The 23,107-nt window shown below is 41.7% G+C and overlaps 1 protein-coding gene across 1 annotated transcript in view; it reads left to right on the top strand.

Annotated features, from left to right (window-relative positions):
• The window catches only part of XDH (xanthine dehydrogenase), a 411,630-nt gene that overhangs the window by 299,858 nt on the left and 88,665 nt on the right, over positions 1–23,107 (top strand). Inside the window, exon 27 of the mRNA XM_069233805.1 lies at positions 14,309–14,454. Within this exon, the coding sequence (XP_069089906.1) occupies positions 14,309–14,454 (146 nt within the window). The remainder of the gene's footprint in view (positions 1–14,308; positions 14,455–23,107) is intronic.

The raw sequence follows: 23,107 nt of genomic DNA on the forward strand, positions 1-23,107 counted from the left end.
GGTCACAGTAGGCAAGCTCCACATCCTTCTAACAGCCACTAGGTGCGCATACAGTGACAGCATGCCTAGGACCCTGCGTGGAAGTGCAACTCACTCACTCCTAGTTCTTGAGCAATTGCAGTGTTACAAGTGAGTGAGATTGTTGTAGTGTCGCTCCAACTTGAACTTTCTGCTCTTTGAATTGGACCCCCGTAATATTACATAGGGCCACAGAATGTACAGGGTCAATTTGTGAGTCAGATATTAGGGAAAAGAAGGGTTAAATATCCCCTGCTTCTTAAGCTGACCTCGTGCAAGCAGCGAGAAGGAAAGACACCCTTATGTAACAAGAAGACACTTTTCATTTTTTTGCATACTGCCTTTTCAATTATTCCCAGCCTTGCTCGTCTCTTCTACATGCGGGGCCAAGCTGTTAGTGTGACAGAGGTCTGCAACCTTCAAATTAAATATTGTAAATTTTTATCCTGCATACACTTACGCAAATGCAGCTCACGCACATCGGTTGCTGAGGGCCAGACAGATACTTACCCACAGCACAGAACTGTCTGACGGGAAATAATATAGGCATCACAGAGGTTTTATGTAACTCTGAGGAAATCTACAAGTTCTGCACACCCCTAAGGAACATAGGTTAAGCATTTCAGAGTACCAACATGGACAATAAGTAATTGGCACAACTCGAAACAATTCCGACACCAATTTATAAAAATAAAGCAAATTTAAATCACATATTTGGAACTATACAGGAAAAAAAATCAGCAAACTTTACTCTTGCAAAACGCTAACATTACGGTCAATGAAAAATTACACTAGTGACAGTTGGTCACTTGCAGGGCGAGTTCAGTGCAGACTACTTGCTGGTAAAGTGAGACAAGTTCCAGGACCAGGGTCCAACAGTCAGTTGAATTTTATCTGGCTCATAGGGCCCGTGTGCAGAGTTTTCTTGACTGTTCCTGGTGCTGTATGCAGGGGCCACGGTGCTGGTGAGGAAATGGCTGCAAAATACCAACCATGGGGCCACTGGGGTGTCCGCTTGAAGATGTTGCAGAGTTCCCTCGAGGCACAACATAGAATAAAGGAAGAATAAAGGTAGTGGTAGCCCAGCTGGCCACAAAAAAGCCTTGTTCGCAGCAAACCCAGCCTTTTGTTACTTCGACGTCCTGGAGTTTGGGGGAAAACAGTAGCCAATTAAAACTTGCTGGAGGTCAGGACTATGTTTCCCACAATGCATTAGACCATTTACTTTTGGGTGATCCCTCAGCAGACCTGATGGCAGTGATTCTTTGGTTCTGGGAATGTGATTTACTTGTGAGATACAGGGGACTGGTGCCTCTAGTCCAACTGAGTTCTGGAGTTGCCTTTGGCTTGCAGAGGGGTTCCTTTTTCCTGGGAATATAGGGTGGTTGCCACAGGTGCAGTTTGTTGCGCCTTTGCTTTGTGTAGGTCCTGAAGTTGCAGACACAGGTCTCTTCTTTGTCCTTTGTTGCAAGTCAATCAGATCTGATGTTGTGGCACCAGGGAAGCCCCTTAAGTCAGATTTAGGGGCAATAGGGGTGTAGGTGCTGTTAGCCAATGCGCTACTAGCCCCACTGGTAATCCACCCCTGAGGTGACCACTTCCAAAGGAGTGTGGCACCTTTTCTACCCAGAGGCCTCCATTCTGCCACGTTTAAAAATGGCAGAAACCATCTTTGGCTCTACAGACCAGGTAGCCCACTCTAGGAGTGTGGCTAGCCTTCTGGTGGTGTATACCTGCTGACTACCTAATTTTGCCACCTGCCTGGGTGGAAAATGTGCCAGAGGCAGGGAGTGGCTTTGTCCTCCTCTGGGGGCCAGCCTACTTGCATATCAGAGTTGGTGTCAGCTTTGAAGATCACTGTTATGGACCCAGTTATGCCACTTCAAGCCATCCTGTCAGGGAGGGAGGTAAACACCTCCCGTCCAGGCAGGCCTTTGTTTCTGACTCCTTGGAGTGTTCAGACCTTCTAACATGGGGTCAAATTCCTGTCTTGGTGGCAGCAGCTGCAGGCTATCACCCAGGGCACAGGAAGGATGGGGCAAGCAGGTAGGCAACCTCTAAGGTAGCCACTGGTGTGCATGTCATTTTAAATCTGACTAAGGGAACAAGTCGGGTTTGAAGAGACAAGTTGTTTGATGCCAAACATGACACCTTTCAGTGGGAAAATAATGGAGCTGGCAACCTCTGGATACCCAGGTGCCAGCCCGTGTTATCCTATGGCCCCCTGGGCACTTATAGTAGCCCTTAATGGAAAGAGGCTACTATAGAGACATATAAGCTTGCACTTGTATGTCTGTGTCTTTAATATAATACACCCTGCCTCCTGGGCTCAGGAGGCCTACCTTAGGGATGAGTGACACTTATTAAAAATAGTGCTGTGACCTTACAACTCATGGTGAGGGCAAAGTCGAGGTTGAGCAATTTGCAATGCTCATGCAGTCTCCAAAGTCAGGGCTGCAGTCATCTGTATGCTTTGGTCACTCAGGGTGGCGCAATCAGTGCTTCTAGCCCTGGTTACCCCTTTGCTTCCCATGCCCTGGGTACAACTGGTAACATTTACCAGGGGCATATAAGGGTGTTAAAGACCTTGCCAATTGGGGTTATCAAATTACATGCATCATATTTTAGGGTGAGAGCACTGGGCCTGGTTAGCAGGCTCCAGTGCAATTTCAGACTCATAACCATCATCACTGGGGAACAAAGTGTGGAGGTGACCATACAAAAAGGGTACTTTCGTTAGGTTTTATGACTTGATGGGCAGAAAGTAGCAAAATAAGGAATGTGAGTATTGGCCTCTCTTTCGTGGGGGTTAATAAAGTCTTCTGTGTACTAGGGGGCCTGCAGCCCTTATTGTGCCACCCACTTCAGTAGCCCCTTAAACATGTCCCAGGCCTGCCATTGCAGCCTGAATGCAGCTTTAAACTGCCAATTCGACTTGGCAATCCCTTGCCAAGCCTTAAACTCCCCTTTCATTGCATATATCACCCTTACAATATGCCCTAGGTAGCTCATCGGGCAGGGTGGATTGTAATTAAAAGGTTGAACATGTACTCCTAAGTTTTACATGTCTTGATAGTCATACACTCCCCAATTCATTTTTCACTACTGTGAAAAACACAGGATAAAATTGGGGTGCCTTATTACAAGCAATAAGTGCTAATTTTTGAATGGGGACAGGTAAGCATTTTGTGTTTGGGATCTATGGAATTGTAATTACAAATCCTCTTTAATGGTAAAGTCAGTGTTTTATTTTACAATTTTGAAAATGCCACTTTTAGAAAGTTGCCATTTTCCTTCCCTCTGCCATTTGGCGCCTGCAGCCTCCCCTGGGTCACTTGACGCGGTGTAGTTGGTAATCAGGACTTTGTGAATTTCATCCAGACATTCACACAATAGAGGGATTAGATATGCCTGAATGGGCCACCAGCTGGCAGGATGGGGCGGCCAAGCTAGGGACAGCTCCCTTGCAGCTGAATAGGCTGCGCTCTGCTTTGACAAGAAAGGGGTTCCACCTCCATGTTGTCTCTGCAGCCAGCTTGGAGCAAGCACAGGGGAGTCTGGAAATTCCAAGCATTTCAAAGAGAAACATCAAGAAGGTTCTCCCAACTTCAAAGGAGGCACCAGGTAGAAAAATAGGGCCCTCAAACGCATTCTTCAGTTCACTTTCTGGACCTGTAGAAGGACTTGCAGAGGACTGCCTGCTGCTGTGGACTCCACAAGACTGCATTGCTGCACCTGGAAGGACTGCTTTTCTACCTGGAGCCTGCCTTGAAGCCTCAGAGGCCTGCCCTTCTGCTTGAGCCCTGCTGCATCACTCCAGGGGCTAGTTTGCTGGCTAGTTTTCTGGCCTTCAGTGGCACAAACGGCTCCAACCATCTTGAACTCACACCTGGAGCCATCCTGAGTGATTCCTGAATCCCCAAATGCTGCCCCTCTAGTCCTGGATCCTTGGTTGTAGTGCTAAAGGTGCCCATATAGCCAAAATTCAAAACTTGGAACTTAGAACATTTTTGGCGAAAAACTCCTCTGAGAACCAAGGGAAGACCTGGACCTACCTGTTCGTCTACCTGCCATAAATGCATCATCAATTGGCCTAACTTTGCGGCTGCTCCTGCTATGTTCTTCTCCGCATCAGCTAATCCTGTTCAGCGGGCCTTCGACAAAGGGGTATCCAAGCTCCTGCAAATGTCTTCGACTACCACCTACTGACTTGTAACGCTAGAGATTTTCAACTCCCAAAAAAGTGAACGTAGTAAACTTCACCACAACTTTGTCCAGTGGTTCCCCGACAATGCTCCCTTCTTGGACACTGCCTGCTGCCTTGCTCCACCGAACCTCACTTTCTCAGAACATCTTGTCTTGAAAATTCTTATAAGCCTGGAGGTAAGCCTCACCGCGCAAAATTACTTCTTGTCTCTGACTCGCATTCCATTGCAGTAAGCCATATTTTTGGACTTGGTTTTCACTCGGCTGCATGTCTGCGATTGGTGCTTTGAACTTGTAGGTGCTAATTTTTACTAAAAAAATTGAAAAATCATAACTTTGGTCCTACTGACTGGATTTTTGTCATTTCAGTGTCAAATAATTTATTAAGATTTATCCTATTTCCCTAAACTGGTGCAGGGTGTTTCTTGTGTTGTGTTTTCACTTTATTACTGTTTGCGTGCTCTCTAAGTTAAACTGAACTGCCTTTGCCCGAAGCTACCAGAGGGTTAAGCACAGGTTAATTAAGTGATTTTTGTGGTTCACCTTGGCAGGGATTGTGGTTTCAGCTTGAAAAGGGCTCAGACCCTCCTCCCCCAAAAACACAATTTCCAGATCTAACACTAAAACATTGGGCAGAACACCCTACTGTCCAGACCACTTTACTGTGGAGTGGGAGGGAAATCTTGGAAAGTGGGGCCATGGGAAATTACCCTTTAGTTCGTCATATTACAAGTTTCATTTTATCCTATGGAACTTGTAAAACGGCAAGCGGGATATCTGCCACATTTGTGAAGGATTTTTTCATCTGCCAAGGTTGTAATCAGGCCCTTAAACTCCACATCTCCTACTGTAAAATTTAAGGAAGGGTTTCACTTCCATTTTTCTATGACTGTTTTTGTTTTTTAAATTGCAGTGTGTATGCATTGCCAGAATCTACTACTAATTAGAGACCATTATCAGCAACTTGAATGCATGATTTTACATTTCATTAAAAAAAAATTAAGATGTAAGAGAATATCAATCCAGCAACAAAATGAAAGGGCATGTCAATAATACTTTGCACAACAAATGCTAGAGGAGTATATTTGGTACTTTCAGTCATGCATCTTTAAAAAAAGCTCTCTTCTCCAAACATTCCTGTCAAACGTTACCACTTCGGTAGATCTGCTGTCATAATACAGTGGTAACATGCATTTGTGCCAAGCGCTGCCTTAGTAACTCCCATGGTGCCAGCCAAAAATATTTTGTGAATTGGCACATGGTGTCTTTAGTTTAAATGTATATTTATTTAGTTTGACAAATAATCCATATAACATTCATACTAACATTACCATAAATTAAATAACAACATTTTAACCATTAGTTCATTGATAACTTAATGTTCCAGATTCTGAATAAAAGAAATAATTGATCTTACAACATGTGTCATTGGTCTCCACCTACAAAAAGAAGAACAATTGCCCTGAATCTTTTTGTAAATTCACTCTTTTAAGCAGATAATACAATAAATTGGCTTACCTCATATTATGTCTTCTGCATTACATAACGTCTGATAAAAAAGTATCCTGCTTAAGACTCACATTGCCAATGCACTTTAGAGGTTGTACAAACTAAGAATCACTCTTCCGTCCTGTTTTTCAGTGATATTTTAAGCTATGTTGTGTAAACTGTATATGCAATGATTTCAATTAATTATGCATAATACATTTATTTTCATATTCATATGATCATATTACCCCATTCCAATGGATTTCCATTGGCACCCCTTGCGGACCTGCACCATCTTCAAAACCAGCTATCAAAGCTTTCAAAATCAGCACCCCACTTATACTGCAGAGAGGCACACCATCTCTAGTAGGTCTTGGCACACGCACAGCCACAACGCCACCAGAATGCAGACTAAGATGTGTAAAACACAAAAAACATTACAGCATGCACTCAGGTTCGGGAACAAAGGCCCTCATTATGATCTGAGATCACCGCTGCGGCAGGACCGCCAGTGCTCACTACACGTAATCACACACAATCATCCTGCTTGTGTATGACTTTGACACATAAATTACCAACTTTGGAGTCAGGAAACAATGTTTGAGTCCCGGTTTTAGCTCTGGGAAATCAATTAGGGCCTGATTTAGAGTTTGGAGGACGGTTTACTCCATCACAAATGTGACAGATATCCTGTTCGCCATATTACAATGTCCATAGGACATAATGGAATCATAATATGGTGGATGGGATATCTGTCACGTTTGTGACGGGGTAACCCCATCTGTCAAACTCTAAATCAGGCCCTAAATTTCCTGTGCTTAAGATAAAATGAATCTGACCTTTGTAATGTAATCTGGTGCTCATGTAAAGCTCGCCAATACTCCAGGGCAGTGTTCGTGCTATAAAAACTATACATACCTATAAGTCCAAGATGCGCCACTGGGCCTTGTTTTCACACAAAAAAGGATGTGAGGCCCTGTCCTGTAGTCTCCTGCAAAGGTTGTTTTCAAATTTGCTAAAATCCCTTGTATCAACACCAACATTTTACAGGAGCCTTGAGACATTGAACAGGTGCCACAAGCCAGCACCCTACTCTGAAAAGGGTTCCAGCACCACTGCAGTTCACCATCTGCCACTTTTATTAAAGATCAAAATCTTGGCCAGAGTCCAACAAGGTCATATTGAAGGACCCGATCAAGTTTATGACATTTACAAACAATTTCTGTTAACAAAAAAAAAAGCATGTAGAAAACGTGTCTATTATTACATTAAAAAAATCGCTTCATCTCATGTCCATTAGAGCTAGGTGGATCTTGAATGTTTGTTGTTCTAGAAACTTGTGGTTCTAAGACATTTGGGAAGCACTGGTCTAGGTGGATGTATAAGATCTTACCTTGAGGTACATATTTCTTTGAAAAGAGATTGGGTAATATCACCACCTAGTTGAGATTTTATATCCTACAATCTCACTCATATTGGTTTCATAATTTGAAATATAATACTTTGCATATGACAAACATTTCATATAAAGCTTTATACACATATGTCATTCTACCAGCTAGTTAGCATCTTAATCCGCAAAACCCTCCTGAATCATAGTTACATGACCGCATTTCCAATAATAGATCTTAAGTGAATGAATTGTGACTAATGTTATCAATCACTTCAGGTTAAGGGCTACTTCCACTCCTATGCTTTTTTTGAATTAGAGAAGAGATTTGAAAGCTAAAAAAACTTTAGAAATTTAAAGAATCTTGAATGGTTTTTTAAGCATATTAGATAGTGAGGACTTCGTGTACATTAATCTCTGCTTTTGAGACAATTACAAATGTCATCTTCCAATGACCTATATAATTGTAGGTCACTTTCTCAAACACATGGGAAACTGCAGCAGATATATCAGTTTGGCGCTGTGGCATTAAGACACACCTTATGAGTACCCATGGGGGATCACCAGCTAAGGGAAAATAAAGTTTCACAATGGCTCCATCCTTTTGCCTTTCTAGTAAGGGCAATGCTACCACAAGTAGATCAGCCATACACTCTGCCCTAGACGATGGTCCAAACCAGGGGTCCTTAAGCTTTTCTGTAGTGAGAGCTACTTCTGATTGGTGAAAACCCTCATTTGCTACATAAGGCTAAGCAACTAACACATTGTTACCAGGTCCCCTCACCCCCCTTGCCCAGCTTAATTGCCTTTAAGTCTGATGTCCATAGTGCCAAATACTATGGTTTGAACAAAACAATTTGACTATGGGCACAATGACAGGGATGCCATGTGTGTCAGGGAGAGCCTGGTCTTTGGGCATGTATGAACATGTGTGCGTATGAATGGGATATATGTGTACTGAGAACGTGTCATATGTACTTGTAGTACAGAATGTACCTTTCGCGGTATGCAACATACAATAAATTTTGTTAAATAGGAGAAATTTAAAGTGCCGAAAAATGTTGTGAAAAAATGTTCATAATATCGAATATTTTCCTTCACTTTACATTTCTGCCTCTTAAAATAATGGCTGTCTTTGTCAGTTATAAATATGACACAGTGTCTACCAAACACTGGGAGCAAGATTCCTGCTGTTTGTAAAGGTGATACATTGAAATGGGGTAAATTTAAACTGAAGAGTTAACTTTATATTTATATTTCTTTCATAAATCTCATTTAAATTTTCTCCCATTTCCAAGTGCCACATTTACAAACACCAGACCTCCTACTCCCAGTGGCCCTTAGACACGGTGCCATATTTCTAACAGAAAGATGCAACCTTTTGTTTAATTGTGAAGAATTGAAAGTGAAGTAACATGCTTCATCACCCATTAAGACGTATTTGCGTTAAATGAAGGTGTGGAAAGCCACTAAGACTTAATGTTTCATAGAAATATTTTTCTTCACTTTAAATTACTCCCATTTGAGACAAATACTGTATTTTTCAGTTATAGATATGGCACAGCGTCTACTGGCCACTTGGAGCAGAAAGGCCTGCTGTTTGTAAATGTGATACTTTGAAATAGGAGACAATTAAAACGAAGAGTTAACTTAATCATTATGGAAAATGTTCATTTTAATTTGCTCTCATTGAAAAACATTTAAAAACATGATTGTGTTCCAATATTCAGGTGGCATGGACTTTTATTTAAGAGTTAAATACCTTAGTGCTACAGTTCTTCACCTTTGTGCCCTAGCCTGGATCATAAATCTGACTGAGCACAGTTCATTATCAGGCCATGGTGTCTGCATCCTGATGATAATATTGTAAAATAAACAGAGCCTTCCCTTAATTTTAAAAGGAAAATGTGACCCTGTGCTTATTTAAAAATAAACTGAAGGCTGTGAGGTACTCTGAAGGTGATCAACTTATTGGAGACACCTGGTATAAACATGAGTATAGACTTGTAAGCAGTAGTCAGGAAATATGAAGCATATTTAGGAAGGGTGATATCACAATTGTGTTGGAGTAAGCATGCTGGGGGACAATGTGTAGCAGGGGGCGCCATGTTTCCTTTTTTACACAGTGTGTTAAAACAACACACCATTTTGTTTTGATTATTTCATAACCAGAATCACATAATGTGTGTTTATTCTTACAGAAATACAGATAAAGCCTGATTAAAATCATGGTCAGGTGGTTCATGTTAACTTTAGTTGCCCTTATGCACTACACACAAGAACACAAAGGAAGCTGATGGGACAGGTGGTTAACAGGCGTTAGTTAAACTTCTGAAGAATGTCCACAACCCTTTAGGTAAGATAAACAGGCAGAAACATGTTGACCAACAAACTCTACGCTCTGTAGTTCTCAAACTTTGTGGTAGTAAGAGAAATAAAAAATATATTGATTACCCGTCCTACACACAATTTTAGGAAAAAATTAGTACCCCTGAACATAATGAAGATATCATTGACAGAGAACTGATATTAAAATCTCCATTTTATTTGTAACTAATGAGGAACTACTTCCTCAGAACAGCAGCATGAGTTTGAACATTTTTCATGTGTGTTATATAAATATGGACTGCACAGGAAGAACTACCCCTTTGTCACCTGGCTTTGCACCTCACTGAAACAAATGAAATTTTAGAAAGAAGTTACTTCCAAAGAGTAGCTACTCCACTTCAAATCTTTATCAAAATAATACAATAAATATATATTTCTAAAAATGTGAATCACATGCAAATGTTGGACAATCACATTTGCATATTGAGAAAGTAAACAAATGAGTGACAGAGCACTTCAGAAAGCCAAAATACAATTTAAATCATTTTGGTCCTTTTTCAGTATTTAACAGATGAAGAGTGTAGAGAACAGATTTGTTTGGCAAATGTGACATACTTCCCAAACTGATGGAGTTTTTAGGTCATGTAAATTCTCGTATGAAGGTGATCAAGAATAGGTTGGAAACACATGGATTGGGGATAGCCACAAGCTCTTAATGTGACAAGTCCTTCTTCAGGGTAGGATCTGCTTCATCAAAGCTTTTGGTGGGAGGGCTCCACAGAGGACAGTCAAAGTTCTAAAGTGTTTTTGTCCCACTCATTAGTAACAAGACTTGAGCTGAAAACATACTCTTATGCAGGTGAATGAGAGTGTAAGGATCAACAATAAACCAGTTGAAAATCCATAAAGAATGTAATATCCAAACACTGTTCATGAAAATGTGCACAATGTGGATAAATAACACCCCTTAAAATTGAGGGGAAATTAAGTGTAGGAAAATGACCAACCATTAATACGGAGGTCTCTCAGAATCAAATAAGTCTGTGAGAATGTGGGACTACTATGAATATCTTAGCCAGCTTGCGAGTCAGCCAGGAATGAAAATGTTATTATGAACCCTATGTTTTTAATTTATCAACACTAATACCTGTAGATTATTCAAATGTTAATGGTATTGTAAAATATTTTTTAACCCTTTTTTATGCTGTAAATTAAACTTGGGATCGTTGAAAAAAAATTAAAGTAACAGCGTGGTCAGAGCATCCCAATTCATGTCACCCACTTCACCTACATTGGTATACACCGACGTTTAGAAGGAATAGATGTGACTTGAATACATTTTATCATTACACTTGGCTGGTGTCCTAAGTTATAAATAATACTTTGAGTACATTGGTATGCACAGCATAAATGGAATCTATGTTTAGTTGACTTCAACACATTTTGGGTAATTATGTTGAGCCAGAGTGAAAGGGTGTTAGGCAGTTGATGCAAATGGTTCATCTTGAATTCTAGTAATAGATATTACCATTTGCTACCTGAGAAACCTTTGTGATATTCTGCATCAAATTTAGACAAGATTCCGAAGAAAACACATGGATTACAAAATTCACTGATGTTTAAGTGTCCAAGGTTGGTATTTCAGCCATTGCAGTTACTAAAAAACTGTGGGTGCCACTTCTGATTGCAGTTATTAGGTATTTATGACATTTCTCTCACAAGTCTGAAAGTAGTTCTTTGAGAAATGTTCATACTTTTCATCTTCCCCAACATCAGTCTTTTTAGTCTCAATAGCCCGGTCCCAAGTGCACATGTATTGCATTCTAATTCCTCTGAGGCTATCTTGTTTTATTTGGACTTGAGATCACCATTGTGGGCTCCAGTCTTCCTTTATGCTGAACTGTACCTTTTGCTGCCTTTTATGTATTGAGTAGCAGAGAGAGCAGAGTTCATGCCATCTTAGATGCACCCACTTTCAATATATTTTTGATTGAATACCCACTCATCCCAGTGGCTTTCTTATGTGAGCTTCCTGCAATAGAACATATTTCAAAATCTTGGAAAATGATCTCAAAGCAGAAGCTTTCCTATATGTGGAATAACATTCTGATCATCATGCTCCTAGAATGTAAATCTTGTAGTACAAAAAGAAGAAATTGCTGGGGATAGTTGAGCCTGAAAAGTATCTCACTCACAGACAGAGCACACATTTTGTAAACATACATATATTAATGGAAATTGTTTGCAGTGAAAATAAAATAGCATACATGTTTTATAATGTTACGTCGGGGGAGGACACGTTTTCAGCTACCTGAAAATGCCTTACACAATTGCAGACTCTAAGTTTTATTGAATATACCATTGAATGTTAAATCACTTATTGCCAATTAGCTGTATCAGAAAATTGCATTAACTAGCATTAGAAAATCCAGTGAAGTGCTGGAGTCTCTCAACCCATGAAATAATTACAGGATGGGTACTAACTTCCAGTATGTGCCTGTATTCCAATCTCTTTGATTCCTATGTTAAGTGAATTACATCTCCAGCAAAAGGATATGAATCCTACTTCAGCCATGATTGACCAACAGTAGAAAATATACAGGAAGGATGAATGCGCATGGGGCAGTGACCACCATGGAAGTTTCAGGGAAAGTAACACAAGCTTGTTGAGGTTCCACTAGAGTCACCTATACCCTTACACAATTCTACAAATAGCATTAGTCATTGCTGCAGACAATTATCTCATGATAATGTCACTAATGCCATGTCAGAATCCCCTCTGGACAGTCAATGAAAATGCTTAACACACAGGCATTATCCATTTCTGTTTTATCTACTCCTGAATTACAAATTAATGTGGAAGTCTGAAACAGAGACACAAAGTAAGAGGGTTAGTGGGGTTCTGTGTGGGGTGCTAGTAGCATTATTATCCAACTACTACTGTATGTTAAGGGCTGACTAATTTGACAATCGGTCTTTTCTGTCATTACTCAGGCTGGTCTTTGGTTTTCAGACCATAAATATGTATTCTGCAATTAATATTGATAACAGTCCTACTAGAGTGTGTCAGAAAATGGTAAACCCTTTGTCAGACATAATTGGTCTGCTTTGCACAACTGAGGGTCATGTGGTGTAAGCAACTAATGAGACTGTCACAGTTTCTGATGCTTAGCTCACTTCATGTTAATTATAATTTATGTGATCCCACACTTCCTGTCAGTCTTTAATAATTAAAAAGCACATTACAGAACAGCACACAGTTTATGTTACATTGTTGTGCTTTGAGGCCGAGATGTATTCTGAGGGTTGGTGACTGCTAAAACATGATTTCTTATGTACTAAACCCATTTTAGGAGATGGTAGAGTTTTACCATCTACTAACATGGGTTTAGAAATGGTTACCCATTTGAATGGTGAGTGTTTTGAGTGTTTCATCCAAACTGCGAATTCAGTGCCAGATGCATCAATGTTTTTGAGACTATAAATCCAGTTGCAAACCATTGATAAGTTACCAACTTACCAATTGAGGTGCTAAATGATTCTTAAAGGGAAAAGATTCTTGCATTTGAAATCTTTGCCCTCTGGGAATTGTGATGGCAGCTTCTGGGGGAGTAGGCAGGAGCCCAGAGGACCACTGTCAACTCGTACTGAAGTTTTTCAAAATTGAAAACTTTGTGTGTTTTAAAAGAAGCCACATTTCCTTAAAGAAATCAGGCTGCTTAAACAAAGTTTTTAATTTTACAATGCAGTCTCAGGGATGGTAGTCTGTTGCCACTTGCAGGCTACCAGTCCTATGATTATACCCAATCACAGGGAGCCACATTTTAAGAACTTCCTGTTTGATATAAATAAGGCAGGTCGACCCCCTCCAGTGTGGTACCTTGTGAACTGACCTATCAGTACATAGGTTGGCTTGCACAATAAGATACTGGTTACAAAAAGTAGATGCACAATTTGAAATCACTTTTTGCGACCAGTAACTTCATACATTAGCTTTAAAGCCTTTGAAATTCCAGCAGCTCCTGTTTTGCAAGTTCTAATAGCAGTAATTAATTCTCTCCCTGGGTTTTGATATTATATACCTTTTAGAAGGTGTGTATGTGCTATATAAAATGAACTATCGATTGAATATCATACCAGTTCTCAAAATCTAGATTTAAACCGTTCGCTGTGGCGATCGGACCGCCGGACTCCATGTGGTCCGGCCGCCACATTACGACCCTGGTGTTCAGACCGCCAGTGGACCACGGGCAGGAACAAGGTTCCCGATAGGATGGCAGTGGTCAGCCACAGCAGCACTGAGTTCAGCACCACCGTGCTGATCACAAGTCCATTTTCCACCAGCCTTTTCATGGCAGGGACCCTGTCATGAAAAGGCTGTCAGAAACCCAGTGCTTGGGGCAACAGTGGGCCCCTGTAGTGCCCACGACCATGTCTTGGACAATGGAGGGGCCTCCCTGCCCAGCACCCTCGGAATTCTCACTGCTGCGGCAGACAGTGTGTATTCCGAGGTTTCTGGGAGAACCCTTTATGCGATGACATTGGCCTCTGCTCCATGAGGCATGGTTTCCAAAGGACTGACAGGCAGAAATCTCTGATTTCTGCTGGTCAGCCCAGTGGAATCCTTGTAATTGACCTGGGGGAGGTAGACCGCCAGCTCCGCGGATGTCTCCTTTCCACGGGGCTCAGCCCACCAAACCTGTAATGAGACCCTTAGTCTTTTCACTGAATGCCCCGTTCTACAAGGACATACATCTTTAAAAGCTGTGATGTGTCATGGACTCTCAATGTTAGATATTAATGTTAGACATTACACCCAAAGCCCACTCAATGAGATTGTACTGATGGGCAAACAATCTTTTTTTCATTTTTGTGAAGGTCCGCAGGCTCAACCTGTACAATGAAGGGGACTTAACTCACTTCAATCAAAAACTTGAGGGATTCACTTTGGCAAGGTGCTGGGACGAGTGTCTGGTGAAATCAAGCTATCATCAGAGGAGAAAGCAAATAGAACATTTCAACAGGTAAGCACAAACAGGCTAAGATTTTAATGAAACACCTAACTTTTCCTGAGGAGCCTAGCCTGTGCAAAGCGCCCAAACCCTTAGGACAAGCAGCATGTTCAGTTGATAAAAAACATGAATCACTATTTGTGTCAAAGATTCAATACATATATTTGACTCCTCCATCAATGAATTAGTCAATTAAATCTTATCAAAGTCTGTCTACTCCTGGTGGATGGTTGTAATGCAGTTGCATCAATGATGAAAATGTAATATTGTACCCTAATCTAGCTCAAGCGATTCAAAAAGGTTGCAAATAAATGTCAGCTTTATTGAAAATGTTATTGAAAATGTGAAATCACTTGTTGCCACTTGGCTGAGCTGTTCTGACCACGTCTTGAAGACACAGACAAGGCCCACCTGGCTGATCGTAGACCAGTAAGATGAGTTGAGGTCTCTATATGGTCTGAAGATCAGTCACTGGGTAGAGCTAGAGTATGTGACACACACAATGTTTAATTTAATCTTCCTAAAACACAAATTCATTCTATGTCCAAGGGCAATCCGATGAAGACCGATGTCTCAGGATATTGAACTGTATCATGTTATAGAACCATATCCAAAAGCTTTGTCACCGCCAATATGTCTGATCTTTTAATGACAGGACACTAATTTGCTATTTTGTATGTGGCTATTCCAGTCAATCACTCATTCATTCACCCATGCAATCACCTAGGCAGCTCATTTTATTTCAGTTAAAACAAATTCAACTATACCAACAATCAAACATAAAAACAATAAACCAGAGTTAAAGACACTAAAATCGTCACTGAGACCATAATTCACTCAGTAAACAAAACAGCCCTGATCTTAATAGCATGAGTTAAAACTGGCCCAAAAAGTAACGGATTATGGCAAAATGAAGCATTAGCAAATTAATGAAAACAGGTCTAACGTTATAAAACCGGCAGATCTCAGTAATGGCACAATAAACAGGTTACAAACATTGTTAAAATAACTTAAAAAAAAGAAACATGCATTTATTGCAATTGTGACAAGGATAAAGGTCAAGAGATACAGGTATGAAATGTCAGCATGTTTGAATAATGTCCATTCTGAACCTGGTGCGGTCTGTGTCATAAGAAATATCCCAAACCCACTTTTTATCCATTTTCACAATAGAGTGGTGGTTAAAATCCGGTCTTTCTAGTTCAACACTGATGCCTTCCATATAATTTAGTCATGGGGTTCTTGGATGTATTTCAAGTCTATATTAATCTCATGGTTAATGAAGGCAACAGAAGGAACCAAAATTGACTTCCACAAGAGCAGTGGTGCCAACCATATGGAATTCTCCAATAACACAACCTTAGTGCTTCATGGCAGTTACAGTGGGAAATAGTCTGAAGGAGTCTAGAAAGCCTCCTACAAAAACTATTTTCTTACTGTTAGCATACACACAGGCATATGCACCATAGCAGCCACTCATCTACACACATTCCTAAATGCATGGACTCACTCTTGCATTGGCACAAATTCGATAGTCAATGAAGATTCACTTTCAGCTATAAATCTTATATGTTGGAAAGAGGCTTTTGTACATTTCTACAGTGAATGCTGCAAGCAAGAAAATGGAGTCTAAAATGGCAATGAGTCAACACAAGCATGGTGTTGCTTTCCCATTCAAAAGGGTACCAGTCTTTCAATTACTTAGCGATGTAAGCATAAATACTAGACTGTCCCTTCCAGTGGCTAATCTTACACCAAAAATATTTGAAAATTGGAAAAGCTTTGAACTGGGACATTTGCAAGTGAAGTATCCTGCTTCAGGATCAGCCTACCAAAAAGCCCACAGTTTCCTCTAATGCTTTCAGAGGCGCACATATGACATTGTAGAGCTACCAAAGTGTCTTAGATAACTAGATAATATATGATGATTCTCTGACAGCAGCACAGATGGAAGGACAGCGCAGTTGTTAACCAACATGGATTTTTAGGACCAGCTTGAAAGTGCAACTATCACCTGACCATTTAACCTACACTGATATTATTCTACAGTTCTTTGCTTCCACACAAATGCATACCCAATTGCTATCTGCTTCCAATGCTTCTCAATAACATACATCATTCCTTTAAAGCCACATCAATTGCCATTTCCAGTGCTTGCCCTAGCTAGTGTCTCTGGTCAGGTAGATTTGTTGCAGGCAGTGACGAGCACAAAAGGGGCTGTATTGGATGAGATAAACAAGGACTGGGGCTCAGCGCTCGTCTTCATTGGAATGCAGCTGCATCCTTGGTGTGGTCTCCCCTAACTTTTTGCCTCTGCTTCCCAGGTTGTTTCTGTGTGCTGGACTCTGTTTTTGCTGTTTTGTTTGCTCTGGACACTTTACCACTGCTGACCAGTGATAAAGTGTAAGTGTTCCCTGAATAAATTATATGTGTAAATTGGCTTATCCGTGATAGGCATATTTGAATTACTAGTAAGTCCCTAGTACATTGCACTAGAGGTGCCCAGGGCCTGTAAATCAAATGCTACTAGTGGGCCTGCAGCACTGATTGTGCCAGCCACACTAGCAGCCCTGTAAACATGGCTCAGATCTGCCCCAGCAGTGTCTGTGTGTGCAGTTTTCAACTGCCAATTCAACCTGGCAAGTGTACCCACTTGCCAGGCCTAAACATTCCCTTTTTCTACATGGAAGGCACCCCTAAGGTAGGCCCTAGGTAGCCCCATAGGCAGGGTGCAGTGTATGTTAAAGGTGTGACATGTACAGATGTGTTTTACTTGTCCTAACAGTGAAATACTGCTAAATTCAGTGTTCACTTTTGAAAGGCCTATATCTCTCATAGGTTAACACGGGGCTGCCTCTAAATATTACTAAAGTGTAGATTCCCTTTGGGAGCAGATAGATATGTGGAGTTTAAAGTCTCTTAACTCACAATTTAAAAATACATCTTTTAGTAAAGTGAATTTTAAGATTGTGTTTTTGAAAATGCCACTTTTAGAAAGTAGGCATTTTCTTGCTTAAACCACTCTGTGACTCGGCCTGTTTATGGATTGCCAGTCTAGGTCAGTTTGACAATTGGGCTGTTTGTGAATCTCCTCTAGACAGGGACACAAAAGGAGCTGGTGTATAGCCTGCATATCTTGATGAGCCATCTGAGCTGGAGGGGAGGAGTGGTCACTTACCCCACCACCTGAATGGGCTGCGCCTGCCCTCACACAATGCAGTCTCCAACCCCCTGGTGTGCATCTGGGGCCTGGCCCGGGCAAGACAGGAAGTTGTAAACAACAGAGACTATTCTTTGAAGTAGGCCTACCTCAAAGGCAGAAATGGGTATAAGTATTGGACCCCAAAACCCTGAAAATCAGATTACTTCTGGAACCAAGAGGAACCTCTGCCAAGGAGAAGAGCTGGAGAGCTGGAGGAGGAGTACTCCCCCTTTGCCTGTGACTGTGCATTGCTGGGTTGGCCTGCAGTAGCTGCTTGTACCTGAGAGAGGACAAAGACTGACTTTTGTGTTACTTACCACTGGTGAAGAATCCCGCTTGTGAAGAAATCTCCAAGGGTTTGTCCTGACGTTGCCTCCTGTTGTTGAAGTCTCAGGGACATCAAAGACTTCTCTCTGCCAGCACCTGGACTCTCTGCTGAGACTCCTGCCCTGCCAACCTGTTTCTGGGCCCTTGAAAGGTGCAGCTGGTGGAAAAGCACATAAATCCACACAGAGACCACAGTGCGGGGAAACTTTCGATGCACCATCCGCAACGCGGCTGATAAACGACGTGCCGCCAACCTGACAGCTAAAACTAAAATCGGTGCTCCACTTGCATTGGGGCTGGGAGATCGACACATCACGGCTGGAGAAACGACGCGCAACACCCGTTAGCGGATGCTGATGATGCAAACCCTGCACAGTGTCGTTTCCTGACACCGTACAACCGAATTTCAACGCAACATCACTGGGTGTGAAAAATCAACGCAAAGCCTGCCCGGACCAGAGGTGCCGGTCTGGGAATTGACACATCGCTCTCTTGCGGGAGAGAGGAAATGACGCACGTCAACCCGACTGGAGAAGGAACAACACACAGACTCTCTTGCGAGTGAGAAATCAACGCATCACTGGGCTTGTTCGAAGCACGCTCGCCCATGTGACTTTATTTTTGACGCTAATCAGGTAACCTATGTAACAACAGCATTCTCACTGTTTTATAAGGATAATGGGCCAGATGTATCAAACACTTTTGCAATCATAAACAGCCCAATGGGCCGTTTGCGATTGCAAAAATGCATTTTGGTATGTATCAAGTGCAATTTGCGATTCGGTAACTTGTTACCGAATCACAAATTGGAATTGCGACTACATACCGATTCGGTATTAGGAAGGGGCTTGTCAAGGGCGTCCCTTTCTAATACCGATTCGCAGAGGTATGTATGAATGTTTTGTGACTCAAATGTGGTTGCAAAACATTCGCAGTTTACCGCCTATTGAAAGTAGGTGGTAACCCATTTGCAAAGGGGAAGAGGTCCCCATGTGTCCTGCCCTCTTGGCATGTTGCATAAGGAGTTTCCTGCACTGCCTCACACACTGCTCTGCAAGTTCACATCAGCATGGCCCAGGGTAGTGGTTGCTAGTTTATTATCACTGACTCTAAACTCTTACTAAGATCAGTTAAAGGAATTTGCAATATTTTATATTGTTCTCTCCAAGAACCGAAAGGAATAATTTTTTTAATCCATGTTCATACTCAAGTGCAAATACCAACTCCAATAAATCAATATGGAGAATTCCATGACATTGATGCCAATGTGTCATGTCTTATGTAACTGGAAGCTACGGACCACTGCCTGCTCTGAAAAAATGAAACTAAAACGTATTTTTTGTTTTTGTAATGCATCTAGTTTTCTTTTAAAAAACTGCTTTATTAAAAAGCAGTCACAGACATGGTTGTCTGCCGTCTCCAGCAGGCCACCATCCCTGTGAAGGCCGCCATTCCCAAAGTGGTCGCAAATTGCGACCTACTTCATGAATATTCATGAGGTGGGCATTTGCGACCCCCTTGCGAGTCGCAATTAGTGTCAAGGACACTGCCCTACATTCAGATTTGCGACTCGCAAATTGCGAGACACTCTGACTCGCAATTTGCGAGTCGCAAATCTGAACTTTGATACATGTGCCAAGAGTGGAAGTGAGGAGAGACTGAAACAAAGAAGTAGAATTAAAGAGGGGTGGAAGGGGTGTGCACAAAAGAGAAAGATAAACAAAAGGGAGAGACAGGCCTGAACAGAAGATAGGGAGGTATGGGGCCTGGATGAGAGGAGACATAAGCGAGGTACATCACAAGTGGGAGAGACAATGCAGGAGAAGGACAGTGTAAGAGGGAAGTCGAAAGAAACAAGGGGATTAGGATGCTGGTGTCAGGAGGAGAAGGGCAAATTGAAAATGGAGGAGGGCAGGAGAGAAAGACGGATGAGAGTTAAGAGGATGAAGGCAGTAGGAGGTAGGCAAAGGAAAATGGTGTGGAGTAAGGAGATCCAAGCTAGAGATGTAAAACTGAAGGAAAAAGGGAAAGAGAAAGAAATACAAAATAAAGATGGAGAATGAAAAAACAAATGGGAGGAGAAAATTGGCATATTTGAAAAAGTGAATGGAAGTAGATGAGGACAGAGAAAATGAAAAGAAGATGGGGAGAATTAAAGTGATGAGAAAGAAGGCGAGAGAGTGAGGTGGTGAATAGTAAAACAACATATGGAGAAGGGAGAGGAAGTGTCAAGTATTTTCTTGTATGTAACAAGGATGGAAGGATAGACAGTGCCTCATTCCCTTTTTGGTCAGTAGTTTAGAAACATCTGTTGTGTAAACCGAGGCTCAGGTTTAGTTCAGGTTGTTGTAGCCCCACATAACCCCACTCAACATCATACCTGTTGATGTGATGTCCTTGCTTCCTGTAGTACAACCAGTCTGTTAAAAGGTATCAGTGACACAGTGGTAATTGAAACCCAATTTCATTCTTAGAATTTCACACACAAGCACTGCACAAAGAAAATATGCTTTATGTTTCAAAGTGCTCTGTAGGTCAACAGTTGAATCCTGTTGCTTAGCACAAGAGTAATAACTAAACAGAATATAATTGAAACAGCACGAATGCATGTCAATAACAGTGAGAATAAAATGAACATTTCTAATATGGTTGAAATGTCATTGGCATCCTAACAACATGAAGACTACTTCTATGCACTACACTATGAGAGCATGGAGTACCTTAACTTGCATCTAGAGTGTGCCTGGAATTCAGTGCACTGCAAACTTGTTTACATAAAGAAATTGTGTTTGTCACTGACTTCTGTTGAGAGAGAGAACTTGCTTAAAAGGAAAACACTCATCAGCTGGTCTTTGCTCCTCTCCTCTCAGAATTGGCTGAGTATCAGCTTTCAGCATATGAATGGATGGTATGGCAGTAGAACAGTCTGGCAGGATCTCTGGTTGGAATATGTGCATTCTAAATCAGTGACCATGTCATGGGTCTTTTTCTAGTATTGGTCACTGACCTTTCCCTTACAATTGGGAATTTCCACTTAATTGCAGACATAACAGTATGAAGTTTAAACCAAAATGATAGTTCAAAATAAGCCAGTGTAAACCAGTATGGCAAAAGTGTATCAATTCAGACTACAGTGTATACATAATACATTCACTCAGACTACAGTGTATACATAATACCCTCTTTAATAGTAAAGACGGATTTTAAGCCACATTTCTGAAAATGCAAATTTCTTAAAGTTGCCATTTTCTCATCTTAACCATTTGGTGCTGCTGCTTGTGCCTTGGGTCACATGACTGTGAACAGAGTGGCAGTTGGCCTTTGTCCATTCCTCCAAGACAGTGGGACAAAGGGGGACTAGGAGTGGCAGGATGGGCCATACTACCAGGATGGGAGGGGCGGAGATGTTCCCTGTCCCACTTAGTCTTTTGTCACCCTACACCTCTTGTAGCCTGGGCACGGAAGGAAGGACATTTCCAAAACCAGATGTGGGGGATTTCTAGATGTTTCTAGACTTTTCACCATCTTATAGGGCTGGCTCCAGGTATATATATTGGACCCTCAGACCAAACTCAGTACACTGCTGGACCTGTGGAGGACATGCTGAAGGCCTGGCTTGTACTTCAGAAGACTGCCCTGCTCCTTGAGATATGCTTTGTACCTCAGAGGACTGCCATGCTGCTACCAGCTTTGACTTTCCCACCCACATGTGTCCTGAAGTTGGTACAGTGCACCAATGTTTGAGTGTGAACGTCCAGGTTGTTGTAGCCCTGGCTGCTTGAAGCATGCCTTGTATCTTCAGAGGACTGTGCTGCTGCTTGAGGACTGCCTTGCTGCATAAACCCAGGAGTACCACAGTGACTTCAAGGGCTAGTTTTCTGTCCTGTTCTGACCTACAAGGAGACAATAAGCTCCATCACATTGAACCCTGCACCTGGACCATGCCTTAAGGGAGTCCTACCCTTCAAGCAGTGCCCATCCATTCCTGGGCCCTTTGAAGTTGTGCCCAAACAGCCAAAAGCAAAACCTTGGAACTTGGAAATTTTTCAGCCAAAAAGGGCCCAGAGAACTGACAGAAGAGCAGGACCTACCAGCTCACCAATCTGCCCAAGGTCCATCACCAGACAGTCTGACTTCTGTTCAGCTCCCACTACCTTCTTCTGCACGGCAGCAAATTCTGTTGATTGGTCTTCGTCAGAAGGTTGTCTGACCTCATGGAGTCCTTGCCAGCTACAGTATGCAATTTTGTTCCACCGGATAATTTTGGCTTCCAAAAAAGTGAAAAGGTCAGAATGTTGCAATCTCCACTAGAAGTTTGTCCAGAGGCTTCCTGAAGCTGACACCACCTCATTGGACCCTGCTTTGCCCCACTGACCTTACCTTGACAGACATTTTTCTTAAAAATTTCTTCTAAGGCCAAAGGCAAGCCGAGACAGGGTCCAGTCCACTTTGTGTACCTGGGCTGCGCTCCATTGTGGTCGGCCATAACTTTCACCTTGTCCCTGATTTCGCATGACTAGATGCCCTCGGTTGTTGCTTTGACCTTTTAGGCACTATATTCTACTAAAAACTTTAAAAATATCTAACTCCAGTTCTACTGATTAAATTTGTTTCTGTTTGGTGCCAAATAATTTATTAAATTTGACTCTGTTTTGCTTACTTGGTTTGGGATTTCTCTTGTGTGGTGTGTCTTCACTTTATTACTGTTTGTGTGTTGCATAAATACTTAACGCAGTGCTCTAAGTTAAGCATGACTGCTTTTGTGCCAAGCTGCTAGAGGGTTAACTTAGTGACTTTTGTGGCTTGCCCTGACAGGTATTGTTGTTTCTTTATTTCCAATAACCTATATTTTTTTTTTATAAACAATAAAAAGCTTTCAAAGTATAAATTAGTCATGTATGCGATTGTAAAGTGTAGGTTGTGTAGTTTTGTCACAACATGCAAGGCTATGAGAGCCACACTGGACTCGGTGCTTACACGCGATAGGAAACAGAACTTAATTCATTTAGCAACTCCACAAATGATGGATCTTGTATATAAGGTCCAGTGAGGATGTTTCCACAAAACTTGTGCAGTAAGCAGCAGCTGTTGCTCTCTGGAGGACCACAGTACAGGGCACTCTTGAATGTCGCAAAC

The sequence above is a fragment of the Pleurodeles waltl genome, chromosome 5, assembly GCF_031143425.1.
Source record: "Pleurodeles waltl isolate 20211129_DDA chromosome 5, aPleWal1.hap1.20221129, whole genome shotgun sequence".
NCBI classification, from domain to species: Eukaryota; Metazoa; Chordata; class Amphibia; order Caudata; family Salamandridae; genus Pleurodeles; species Pleurodeles waltl.